This window comes from Rhinopithecus bieti, unplaced genomic scaffold (genome assembly GCF_001698545.2).
Source record: "Rhinopithecus bieti isolate Rb0 unplaced genomic scaffold, ASM169854v2 scaffold_15834, whole genome shotgun sequence".
In the NCBI taxonomy this organism is placed as follows: Eukaryota; Metazoa; Chordata; class Mammalia; order Primates; family Cercopithecidae; genus Rhinopithecus; species Rhinopithecus bieti.
Genome location: NW_016808980.1, coordinates 643,776 through 656,951, shown reverse-complemented (window position 1 = coordinate 656,951; position 13,176 = coordinate 643,776). Strand labels below are relative to the sequence as shown.

The 13,176-nt window shown below is 46.3% G+C and overlaps 1 protein-coding gene across 3 annotated transcripts in view; it reads right to left on the bottom strand.

Annotated features, from left to right (window-relative positions):
* The window catches only part of SLC9A8 (solute carrier family 9 member A8), an 80,667-nt gene extending 75,902 nt beyond the window's left edge, over positions 1–4,765 (bottom strand). For all 3 annotated transcript variants that reach the window (XR_001888372.1, XM_017888160.1, XM_017888161.1), the window contains exons 1-2: positions 4,575–4,765; positions 2,328–2,509 (exon numbers count right to left, since the gene is read on the bottom strand). Coding sequence is in view for 2 of the 3 variants with exons in the window: in XM_017888160.1 (XP_017743649.1) it covers positions 2,328–2,509; positions 4,575–4,600 (208 nt within the window). In the remaining variant the exon portion in view is untranslated. The remainder of the gene's footprint in view (positions 1–2,327; positions 2,510–4,574) is intronic.
* Between the last annotated feature and the right edge of the window lie 8,411 nt (positions 4,766–13,176).

Genomic DNA, 13,176 nt, shown 5'->3' with positions numbered 1-13,176 from the left:
GAGAAGTTATACTTTTCTTCAAAACAGTCCTAATACACATCAGAGAAATAATAAAAAAAAAAAAACACCGGTTCCACCTTTCAACTTTCTGAAAAGATCTAATCTCATTAGGAATATAACTTTGGTATCATTAAAGAAAAGCAGCAAATGTAATGTTTGTTTCACTTTCAAATAAGAATTTGCTTTTGTTTTTTTTGGGGGGATGGGGGATGGTTTCCCTCTTGTCACTCAGGCTGGAGTGCAGTGGCGCAATCTCGGCTCACCGCAACCTCCGCCTCCCAGGGTTCAAGTGATTCTCCTGCCTCAGCCTCCCAAGAAGGTGAGATTACAGGGGCATGCCTCCATGTCCGGCTAAAATTTTTTGTATTTTTAGTAGAGATGGGGTTTCACCATGTTGGCCAGGCTGGTCTCGAACTCCTGACCTTAGATGATCCACGCGCCTCGGCCTCCCAAAGTGCTGGGATTACAGGCCAGGCGCAGTGGCTCACACCTGTAATCCGAGCACTTTGGGAGGCTGAGGTAGGCAGATTATGAGGTCAGGAGATCAAGACCATCCTGGCCAACGATGTGAAACCCCATCTCTACTAAAAATACAAAAAATTAGCTGGGCGTGGTGGTGGGCACCTGTAGTCTCAGCTACTTGGGAGGCTGAGGCAGGAGAATGGTGTGAACCTGGGAGGCAGAGCTTGCAGTGAGCCGAGATCGAGCCATGGCACTCCAGCCTGGGCAACAGCAAGACTCCATCTCAAAAAAAAAAAACAAAAAACAAAAAAACAATTTGAACTTGGGTCAAACTCAAAGCTATTTATTCCTTAATAAATAACTTAACTCAAAAGTGGTTGTGTAGTTTCAACTGGATTTCTTTTTTGTTTGTTTTTTGAGATGGAGTTATAGGCACTCTGGGAGGCATTTAAGTTTTTGTCTTTTATCGAAACCTCTCGACAGCTATCTGGTAACCTGGTTATCAGTCTCTAGTCTTATACCAGCCCGGTATGACAATCACTTGACTTCTCTATGCTGAAATTTCCTCACACACTAAAAAAGAAGGTTGAACAAAATTAGTTTTGTTTTGTTTTTTTTTTTCCTGTTTTAAGACAGTGTCTTACTCTGTCTCCCAGGCTAGAGTACAATGGCACGATCTTGGCTCACTGCAGCCTCCGCCTCCCAGGTTTAAGCAATTCTCCTGCCTCAGGCCTCCTGAGTAGCTGGGATTACAGGCACATACCACCACAGCTGGCTAATTTTTGTAATTTCAGTAGAGACAGAGTTTCACCACGTTGGCCAGGCTGGTCTCCAACTCCTGATCTCAAGTGATCCATCCGCCTCGGCCTCCCCAAGTGTTGGTATTACCAGCATGATATACCGCACCCGGCCCAAAATGAGGTTTTCAGAAAGTGAATGCATTTAAACAAAAATAGCACATAACTAAATTAACAATACAGGTGGTGCACAGATATGGCAAAAGTCATGACCAGAGTTAATGAGAATGACAGAGGTTAAGGAAAACAGGGTGCTAGGGCAAGGATATCTGCTCTTTCAATCAGCAGCAAAACCGTTAAATAAAATTCACATGGAAGTCTAATAAATATGAACACAAAATGATGCTCTGATTGAAGCTAGGAGCAGAGGGTCAGATATTCTCCCATCTGGCTCCTCCCACCTTCTGCCACCCTACCCCCTGCTCCTTCCTCCCCTGCACATACGCACACTCCTTTGAGCAGAACTTGAAATTCATTAAACTAGATGTTCAAGATTCTTTTTTTTTTTTTGAGACAGAGTCTCGCTCTGTCATCCAGGCTGGAGTGCAGTGGTGTGATCTCGGCTAACTGCAACCTCTGCCTCCCAGGTTCAAGTGATTCTTGTGCCTCAGCCTCCTGAGTAGCTGTGATTACATGCATGTGTCGCTACGCCCAGCTAATTTTTGTATTTTTAGTAGAGACAGGGTTTCACCATGTTGGCCAGACTGGTCTTGATTTCCTAACCTCAAGTGATCCACCTGAGTCTCCCAAAGTGCTGAGATGTCAGGTGGGAGCCACCATGCCAGGCCTCAAGATTCTTTCTAGGCCAAAATTTTTTTAATCCTTCTTTCAAAGGCTAAGATACTACATTAAGAGCTCTTTGGAACTTGCTAAGCGCCATGATTTTATAAGGAAGAGAGTTCCCTGTTACGATGTTATAAACTGAACATGTTCCCTCAGTGTTTGATATGAAAACCAAATGGGAGGAAGACTTGACACAGTCAAGAGGAGTGACAGGGTTAAACACACAGACCGAGCACACAGACACTGGGGATGGCCGACAATGGGGATGACAGAGTCCATATTCACCTAGGACAAGGAGACTGAAGAAAATGGTCATGCCACTGGACTGCTCCTCTTGCTGGGCCTGCTCCCCTGTCTGCACGGGTAGAATGGGCTTGCCAGGGGTCGGGAGCACCAGTTTCGTCGTGACAACCAGGGTGGCGTGGAGGGTGACATTGAAACCCTCATGAGTTGTATTGGGGAACCTCCTGGAGGACATAAAAAGCATAATTACATAACGGAAAAGGGTCCCAGAACATCAATTCACACACCTCACACCAGAAAGAGAAGCTGTCCAAGAACTTTATGGGATTCACAAGTCTTGTAACTAACAGGCAGGTCTTGGAGAGAAACTTATTAAGAAAATCCCTGGCTGCACAGCACTACTAGTGGCCTCTGGTGCTTTTGAATGCAGCCACTTAGAGGACAGGAATGGTAGGGAATCAGAGCTAGTATAGAAATGAAATGCTGCCTGCTCTTTGGCAAATACTGGGGGATTAAAACTCCAAGGCAAACTGGAGTCTCATCACTTTCCAAGGTCCAACATTGTTTACTTAGCACCTTTGTTTCTCCAATTTACATTCTTTTCCTTGCATTATTTCTGCAAGTTGAAGAAGCCACCTGAATTTGCCCAGTGGTTGATCTGGGCATGCCCTACCCTACTTTACAAATTCCTTCTCAGATTTCAAAAGGCTCAAATGTCACCTCCTATTACCCCATCTTACCTCACCCGAATTTACCCACTCCATTGCTTATGTTCCCACAGCTCTTTCACACCGTGCTGGGATTGTGGACTACTGCAATACTGTTATAATAACTGTAATTGTGACTATAAAAGTTAATATTTTCTGAGCACTGCTTCATTTCAGGAACTAAGTAACACATTACCTCTCATTTAATAGGTATAACATGTCTGAATGGGTATGATTACTTTCCCTTTTTTACCCATGCACAACTAAGACTCAGGGAGATTGCAAAGCTTCACCAACATCTCAGTTAGTGGCAGAATCAAACTGAAAACCCAAACTTGAAATCGCTGGGCTATATTGCCTCTTTCATTCTGTGCTGCTGAGGCCCTGTTTAGTGTCTGGGATGGAGCAGTTGCTCAGTAAGTATCTGATTACATTAAATGACCCCCATATGGCCAAGAAATATATTTGAAAAGTTATCAGGTGAAGGAGTCCAGTATTCATGAAGGGGTTCCTTATGCATCTTCACGTACTCATTCCACAGTGATAGGGCATCTACAATCTGCAACAGACTCTGCCCTGTAGATATGGAGATGACTTTTGGACTTGCCCAAAAGTACCTGGAGGACACAGATCGTCCTTCCCTATCTCCCCTTGTTCAGCTAATCCCCCCTCCTCTCTACACACCAGCTATGCTGCCTGTCACTCAAAAGCACTAAACCCTTTCTTCAACCAGGCCTTTTGAACCTAATGTTACTTCTCCTACCCCTCCTTCTGGTCATTCAAGTTTCTGCTGCATGTCACTTTTTCCTGAGTGGACTCCCCAACCCTAACTCTATTCTGCTTCCTTAGGAACACTTAACCCATTCATGGCAGAGATTGCAATTTTTAGAATTGCAGACATGTGAGAAAAATCTGACCTTGGCGATGACCTTGAGCAGTAGGATATAAATAACTTCCACATGCTTAGCGTTCCAATAACAGAACACTAGGCACAAATAGGGTTAATCAATCACGATCTGAAACCATCGTGACTAATGATGGTCTTCTTTTCCCACTAGAATGGAAGCTCCCAGAGAGCGGCTCCTGGTCGGCCTCCTTTCCTACTATGTGCCCAGGGCCTGGAATTGAGTAGATGGCTAACAGTTAATGACTGAACGAAACTTATTGAAGGAGAAAGACATGAAAACTGATCGTTACAGAGGAGGAGACGACTGGCTACGTAGGACGTGGGTGTGGAGAACCCGGACGACTTCCTGGAGGAGGCGGAAGAGGGCTCAGTAACCATGAGATAACCGAAAACTGGGAAAGTAAATATGGGTTGCATTTTCCGCAAGGCCGCTCTCGGGGCCTGCGCTGGGCGGCAGATTCCCAGCTCGAGGGACCGACCTCCGAGAGAACGCAAGGCCCACCTGGGCCCAGGCCCGCCCATCCCGCCCCCCTCGTAGGCACCAGCTTGGTCAGTCCTGGCCAACCAGCAAAAGAAGCTCCGCCTTCCGGAGCCTGAGGGCGGACTGAGGCGCTCGCTGTCACCCGCCGGGGCCCAGCCCCGCCGCCTCTGCCGCCCGGGAAAAAGCCCACTCACTCCTCTTCCGCCATCTTCTCCCCCATCCAGCGGAGCTTCCAGGACCACCGAGTTCGGAGCTGCGGGGCTAGCAGGACCCGCTTTTGCTTCCGGCTTCCGCTGGAGGCGCGGGCGGGCGAGCGGGAGGCGGGGCCTCGGCCGCGCGGGGGCGGCCCTCTGTCCCTGCGTCTCAGTGGCCCGAGGGTGGGAGAAAGCGCGTGGGAGGATTGTTTCTTAGTCCCTCCCCGGGCTTTCGGGACGCTTGTCCGGCCTGGGCAACATGACCACCTGGGCCCGAGAGATTCCGGCTTTTCCCCATCACAGGCCGGGGACGTTTTGGGGAAACTCCTGTGAGGTCACTGTGACTCACCCTGAGGGCAAGCAAGCACCCTCCGCCCAGTGCTCTCGACTTCGCTGTGCTAAAAGAGTTTGAAAAAGGATGCCCAGCCTGTAGCCTAAGTTGAGAGACCCCAGGGGGACACTTCCCCAACCCGAGCCTTTCCTTCGGCGGTGGAGAGGAATAACCGCCTGGACTTGACAGGACAGTGCAACATTTCATCTGTAAACATGTATTGAGTTCAGACTATATGCCTAGCGTTAAAATGGATGCTGATGATCTAGGGGTGGACCATTCATTAAGCAGTTCATTGATTCAACACATGCTTAGTAGATGCCTTCTATGTGCCTAGCAGTGGCCGGTGGGGTGGGGATGCGGGGAGGGAACAAGGTGAGGTGGGAGGGGTAGGTGAGACCCCCATCGGGAGGACTGGGACCCTATCGTAAGGACTTTGGACTTTATTGACCGCTTCTGTTGCTACCTCCCTTCCTGATCCAAGCCACTCTATCTCATCTGGATAATTGCAACGCTCCATTCAGGGTCTCTGACTCACCCCTGTTCCTTATGGATTTCCACACAGCAGCTGGAGTGATCCCTTAACTCATCACTCCTCTGCTTAAACCCTCCAATGGCTTCCAATCTCCATCAGAGAAAAAAACCTTGGGGAATGTACAGGACTCAACCCTGCCCCCTTTTCCCCTCTGAAGTGTGTGGGAGGGGGACATGGGGCTCTATATCTCCCCTCCCACACACTTTCACTTTCCACTATTGTCACAGACTCACAAGGAATACTTCCATCCTTGCACTTGTTGAGCCTTTATCTAGAATGCTCTTCTGGGTGGCTCTTTGGCTCCCACCTCTCCTACGTTTGGCCTTTTATTTAACCCTTATCTTGTGTGTTAGACCTCCTTGACCACCCTACTTAAAATCCAAGGCCCCTCGCCTTCCCTAAACTGTTTTTCCACATGACAGCTAACCTACCGTATGTTTTACTTATACACTTGTTTATTAACCATCTCTCTCCATGAGATGCAGAAATTTTTGTCTGTTTTGTTCTCCATTTTATCTTTAATGCCTACAGCAGTATCTGGCACATAATAGACACTCAATAATAAATAATCATTGAGTACATAAATCAGTTAATTCTAGGTGTGTTAGGAAGTCACAGAAGGGTTTTGAACTGAGAAGTAACATGAGCTTTGCTGCCTGGGAGCTGACTGGGGGTTGGCGAGAAAGAGAGGATGGAAGCCCCAAGGCCAGTGAGGAGGCTTTTGCAATAATCTAGGTGACAGCTGATGGCAGTTTGGATGAAAGTAATACCAAGGAGGTGGCAGGAATGGTTGGACTCCTGGATGCATACTGAAGATAGGGTTTGCTGATGGACTATGGCGTCTGAAAGAGGATTTAAGCATGGTGTAAGGGTTTTGGCCCCGAGGAACTAGGTAGAGAAGAAATCTGGCTCTAACCTTGAGTTCTCCATCCTCTAAGATCTCTTGAGATTGCTAAAGCTAACTGAGAGAATGTCATCAGGATCCACCAATGTTTGAGTAATAATAAACTTGCTTCCTTCCCGCGGGTGTGGTGTTGGGCTATTGTTTCCTTAATTCTTCACATAGCTTTGAGATAGATACCATCATTATCCACAGACACAGAGAAATCAAGGCACTTGCCTGCAGTCCCACAGCTAGCAAATGACAAGGCTAGGATTCAGGCACAGAGTCTGTGTTTCTAACCAGTAGCCCTGCTGCTTTCCACTGCCTTAATTTCTCTGGCTCTTAAATGGGGCTAATAACCTACTCTCCTCTGTTAGCACACAGCCTGGCGGGAATGACCTGGTCTACAAAGGATTGAGAGTGGGGTTCTCTCTGGCCACACTTGTCAACTGAGGGCTTGAGGCTACTGTTTTCTACCAGCACCAATAAACCCCACATGACTGGAATTCACCAAGCTGGAAACCCCACATAGCTGGAATTCACTTCTCTATCCTATGTCTCGCCTACTGCCCTTGCCACAGATTCTGCTGTCAAGGCCAGATGAGGGCTTTGTGATGCTCATGGAGTTCCTGACCTTGGCCTCTTCTGGGCCTGCCACTAACCATGAGACTGCAGAGAACATGCTTTCATGCCCATGGGTGAGTCCTTGGCTCTTCTCACCTATTCCTGAGGATGAATCTAAAATCCCTGGTCCTTCCCCGAGGAAGATAAATAAAGCCATTCAACATGCAGTTTCTGGGCTCCTATGCTATGTCAGGCCGAGAAGGGGCCAGCATATGGCACCACAAATTGTGGTGCCAGACAGAGCTAGTTCCCAACTCCTCCTCAGGTCCTCAGGACCTACAGTCTCCGTGACCCTGAGAGGCTATAGCACCCTCAGAGCCTCAGGGCCCCCTCATTTTTTTTTTCCTTAATAACACTTTTCTTTAGAAGACTGTTACAACATTAGAGAGAAAACTGCCTTTGCTGTCTGTTCTCTCTGCCTAGACAGCTCTGCCCGCTACCTCCAGTCTTCTTGTCATTCAGGTCTCAGCTTAAATGTCCCCCTCCTCAGGGAAGCCCTCCCTGACCAGTTTCTGTAAAGAGTTGGACAGTAAATATTGAAGGCTTTGTGGGCCTTACGATCGCTGTAGCAACAAATCAACTTTGTAGTTTGCTTGCAGCATAAATAATACAAATATAAATAGGCGTAGCTGTGTTTCAACAAAACTTTATGGATACTGAAATTTGAATTTTGCATTACTTTCACATGTCATGAAATACCATTCTTCTTTGGATTTTTTTTTTTTTTTTTTTTTTTGACAGAGTCTCTGTCGCCCAGGCTGGAGTGCAATGGCGCGATCTCAGCTCATTACAACCTCCACCTCCCAGTTCAAGCAATTCTCCTACCTCAGCCTCCCAAGCAGCTGAGACTACAGGCATGTGCCAATACGCCCAGCTAATTTTTGTATTTTTAGTAGAGACAGGGTTTCACCATGTTGGCCAAGATGGTCTTGATCTCTTGACCTCGTGATCCTCCTGCCTCAGCCTCCCAAAGTGCTGGGATTACAGGCATGAGCCACCAGGCCCGGTCTGTTGTTTTTTGAGACGAAGTCTCACTCTGTCACTGAGGCTGGAGTGCAGTGGCACAATCTCGGCTCACTGCAACCTCTGCCTCCTGGGTTCAAACGATTGCTGCCTCAGCCTCCCAAGTAGCTGGAATTACAGGCGTGTGCCACCAAGCCCTGCTAATTTTTGTATTTTTAGTAGAGACGGGGTTTTGCCACATTGGCCAGGCTGGTCTCAAACTCCTGACCTCAAGTGATTCACCTGCCTCAGACTCCCAAAGTGCTGGGATAACAGGCATGAGCCACTGCGCCTGGCCAATAATTTGATCCTTAATGCTTTTATTAAACAGGGAATCAAACTGGTTACCAGGTATATCAGTCAGGGTTCAATCAGAGAAGCAGAACCAAAAGGGGATATATTTTAAGAGCTTTATGGCAAAGAATTGGCTTAAGACAACACAAATGTATTACCTTATAATTCTGTAAGTTAGAAGATAAAGATTTTCACTGGGCTAAAATCAAGGTGTTGACAGGGTCACATTCATTCTGGAGGCCCTAGGGGAGAATAAACTTTCTTGCCTTTTCCAGCTCCTAGAGGCTGCTTGCATCCCATGGCTCGTAGCCCACTCCCTGTCTTTAAAGCCAAGGACTGCATCACCCCATGTTCTACTTCTGATTCTGACTCTCTTGTCTTCCTCTTCCCCGCCACCCCCCTGCCTTTTTTTTTTTTTTTTTTTTTTTTTTTTTGAGACTGAGTCTCGTTCTGTCACCCAGGCTGGAGTACAGTGGCCTGATCTTGGCTCACTACAACCTCCGCCTCTGAGATTCAAGCAAGTCCTTCCTCAGCCTCCCAAGTAGCTGGGGTTACAGGCGCCCGCCACCACACCAGCTAATTTTTGTGGTTTTAGTAGAGATGGGGTTTCACCATGTTGCCCGGGCTGGTCTTGAACTCCTGATCTCAGGTGATCCACCTGCCTTGACCTCCCAAAGTGCTTGGATTATAGGCATGAGCCACTGCGCCCAGCCCCTTTCCCTTATTAGGACCCTTCTGACTACATTGGACCCACCTACGTAATCAGAATAATCTCCCCATCTCAAAGTCAGTTGATTAGCACCCTATTTCCATCTGCAAACTTAATTCGTCCTTGCCCTGTAACATATTCACAGGGGCCAGCAATTAGCACATGGCCATCTTTGGAGGGCCATTCTCCTACCCACCACACCATAGGAAAAATAGATCTGTTGGACTTCTCATCAGGTTTTTTTTTTTGAGATGGAGTTTCACTCTTGGAGCCCAGGCTGGAGTGCAATGGCACAATCTCAGCTCACTGCAACCTCCACCTCCTGGGTTCAAGCAATTCTCCTGCCTCAGCCTCCCAAGTAGCTGAGATTACAGGCATGTGCCACCACATCCGGCTAATTTTGTATTTTTAGTAGAGATGGGGTTTCTCTGTGTTGGTCAGGCTGGTCTTGAACTCCCGACCTCAGGTGATCTGCTCGCCTTGGCCTCCCATAGTGCTGGGACTACAGGCGTGAACCACCACGCCCGGCCCTCTTCATATATTTTTGTTATCTATTATCATTTCATGTTGATTCATATATGGAAAAGAGTGGGGCATAATTTCTTTAATACCTTTGGATGCTAACATTTTAATCTGGCCCTGACCACTTAGCATATAACAGGCACTAGAATTACTAAGGAAAAATAGAAAATCTGGGCTTGTAGAATTCAGTGGAGTCAGGTGTAATTCTCTGAGAAAGTTTGTGAAAAAATGCAGATTCCAGGTCGTGCATAGTGACTCGCAGCTGTAAACCCAGCACTTTGGGAGGCTGAGGTGGGTGGATCACCTGAGGTCAGGAGTTCAAAACCTCCTTCACCCTCACCTGCTTTGTGTCCTCCCCACTGTCCCCACCCTAAGACCTGGTGACCGATAGAAACACTTGCTTCCTTGGCTTACTTTTTTTCTTTCTCCCTTTAAAAAAAAAAAATCATAGTTTTGACTGGACGTAGTGGCACACACCTGTAATCTCAACCACTTGGAGGGCTGAGGCAGAAGAATCACTTGAACCTGGGAGGTGGAAGTTGCACTGAACCTAGATCACACAACTGCACTCTAGCCTGGGCGACAGAGGGAGACTCCATCTCAAAAAAAAAAAAAGAAAAGAAAAATGAAAAGTTACAGAAAAGGAGAAAAGTAAAGGTCATCATAGTTTACCATGGAGCTCAGCTGTGAATGGCATTTACATAGTCACAATAATTGTAGACAGTAAATATCAATCTCACGAGAATAACCATGTAACTATATTGAGAGAATAAAGGATGGGAAGGGTCTCTGCATGTGCTGGGCAGGTGAGGGGAGGGAAAGAGGGCAGAACCCTTATTGCCCAGAGTGGGAAAGCAGATTTTACTGAAAACAGAAAAATTAAGAAGTGGGGATAGAAGCATGTTATTCCAAGACATGGAGTTAAATACCCAAAAAATCAGCTCAAAGTGGTTGTCTCTGGGGAGGCAGAAATGAGAGGAGAGAGCGAAGTGGGGATTCCTATTTTTAGAAAATTTGACTCTTCAACTTATGTGCATGTATGACCTCAATACAAATAAAATTTAAACCAAAGAATAAAAAAGGACAGGAATAACATGTTGAAATGTTGTTTTGGTAATGGTTATTTCTCAATTGTGGGTCGTGGGTATTGTTTTTCCTTTTGCTTATAATTTTTTTCTGCAAATGATGTATCATTTGAAATAAGCAAAAATATGATTTAAAAAAACATAAAAATAGGCCAGGTGTACTACACGATCACGCCTGTAATCCCAGCACTTTGGGAGGCTGAAGCAGGTGTATCATGAGGTCAAGAGATTGAGACCATCCTGGCCAACATGGTGAAACCCCGTCTCTACTAAAAATACAAAAATTAGCTGGGCGTGGTGGTGCACACCTGTAGTCCCAGCTACTCGGGAGGCTGAGGAAGGAGAATTGCTTGAATCCGGGAGGCGGAGGTTGCAGTAAGCCAAGATTACACCACTGCACTCCAGCCTGGCAACAGAGCGAGACTCCGTCTCAAAAATAAATAAATAAATAAAAATTAAAAATAGAGACAGGGTCTCACTATGTTGCCCAGGCTGGCCTCAGACTCCTGGGTGCAAGTGATCCTCCTGCCTCGGCCTCCTAAAGTGCTGGAATGACAGGCATGAGCCATTGCACCCAGCCAAAACTATGATATTTTTTAAAGGGGGAAAGATAAAAGGTAAGCCAAGGAAGCAAGTGTTTCTATCGGTCATCAGGTCTTAGGGTGGGAACAGTGTGGAGGACACAAAGGGGTGAGGGTGGAAGAGGAAGAATCCACAGGGCTGGTGACTCAGAACAGGGAGGTGAGGCAGCATCAAGACAGAAAGATCAAAATACCCAGGGCCTTGACTTTCTGTGTTTAAATAAATATGACAAGCTGGCCTGCTTCTAGCTTATGAAAGATGGCTGGCAATTACTGAGTGTTGCAGGTCACAAGCACAGTGTCAAAGGGATTTACTTACATTTTCTGCTTCTACTCCTACCTGCCTGCCACAGTCACGCGTCGCCTAATGACAGGAATCCGTTGTGAGAAATATGTCGTTAGGTGATCTCGACGTGAACATCCTAGAGCAGACTTCTTCAAACCCAGATGGTGTCGCCTGTGACACACCCAGGCTTTTATGGTATGGCCTATTGCTTGTAGGCTACACACCCATAGGGCATGTTACTGTACTGGGTACTGCAGGCAATGGTAACACAATGACAAGTTTTTGTGTATCTAAACATATCTAAACACAAAAAAGGCACAGTAAAAATACCATATTATAACCTCATGGGACCACCATTGTATTTGTGGTCTATCTTTGACCAAAATGTATGTCTGTAGCTGTATTTACCTTACAATGACAGTGCAAGCAGTCTTTCTTTCTTTCTTTTTTCTTTTCTTTTTTTTTTTTTTTTTTTTTTGAGAGACAGGGTCTCATTCTGTTGCCCAGTCTGCAGTGCAGTTGTGGGATCACAGCTCCCTGCAGCCTCAAACTCTCAGGCTCAAGTCATCCTCCTACCTCAGCCTCCTGAGTAACTGGGATTATAGGCGCATGCCACCATTCCTGGGTAATTTTTTGTTTTATTTTATTTTTTGTAGAAAATAAAATAACTTTTGTTTTATTTTATTTTTGCTATGTTGCCTAGGCTGATCTTGAACTCCTGGCCTCAAGTGATCCTCCTGCCTCAGCCTCCTAAAGTGCAGGGATTATAGATATGAGCCATGGTGCTTGGCCCAAGCAGTCTTTTTGAAGTATGTTTCAGATCATGTTACTCTTCTGCTCAAAATCATCCCATGGCTCCCCATTTTACTGCAGACAAAACCCAAACTCCTCTTGGCAGTCCGCAAGGCCCTGTTTGGTCAGCTCCCTTTCCCTGCAGGAGTCTTTTGTCCCTTTTCCTCTGCGTCCCAACTCACTAATCTGCTCCTTGAACATGCCATGCTTGGATGAGTTCCTGAGTCCCCACCTCAGGAACTTTGCACTTACTGTTCCTTTGTCTATCACCTTCTAGATATACATAGAGCTGCCTCCTAGTCATAATTCAGATCCCATACAATGGAAGCACCCTAACTGAGGCAGTCTCCCACCTGCCCCTGCCAGCCACTGCGTCTTCCAGCATTTCACTCTCTTGTCCTCATGGTACCTATTATGTGAAGTTACCCGGTTTTGTCCTTTTTTAAAAAAACATATTTGAAATTATTATTGAAATATGGCCCGGGAATGGTGGCTCACGCCTGTGATCCCAACACTCTGGGAGGCCAAAGCAAGCGGATCACTTGAGGTCGGGACTTCGAGACCAACCTGGCCAACATGGCAAAACCCCGTCTCTGCTACAAATACAAAAATTAGCCAGGTGTATTGGTGCACACCTGTAATCCCAGCTGCTTGGGAGTCTAAGGCACAAGAATCACTTGAACTCGGGAGGTGGAGATTGCAGTGAGCCAAGGTCATACCACCACATTCCAGTCTGGGTGACAGAGCAAGGCTCTATCTCAAAAAATAAATAAATTAATTAAATTAAATTAAATTAATATTGAAATATAATTCATACAACAAAAACTTCATTTTAACATGTGCAATTCGGTGGCTTTAGTGTATTCACTATGTTATGCAACCATCACAACTATCTGATTCCCAGACATTTCCGGCACCCCAACAAGAACCTCTGCACCTATCAGCAGTCACTCCCCAC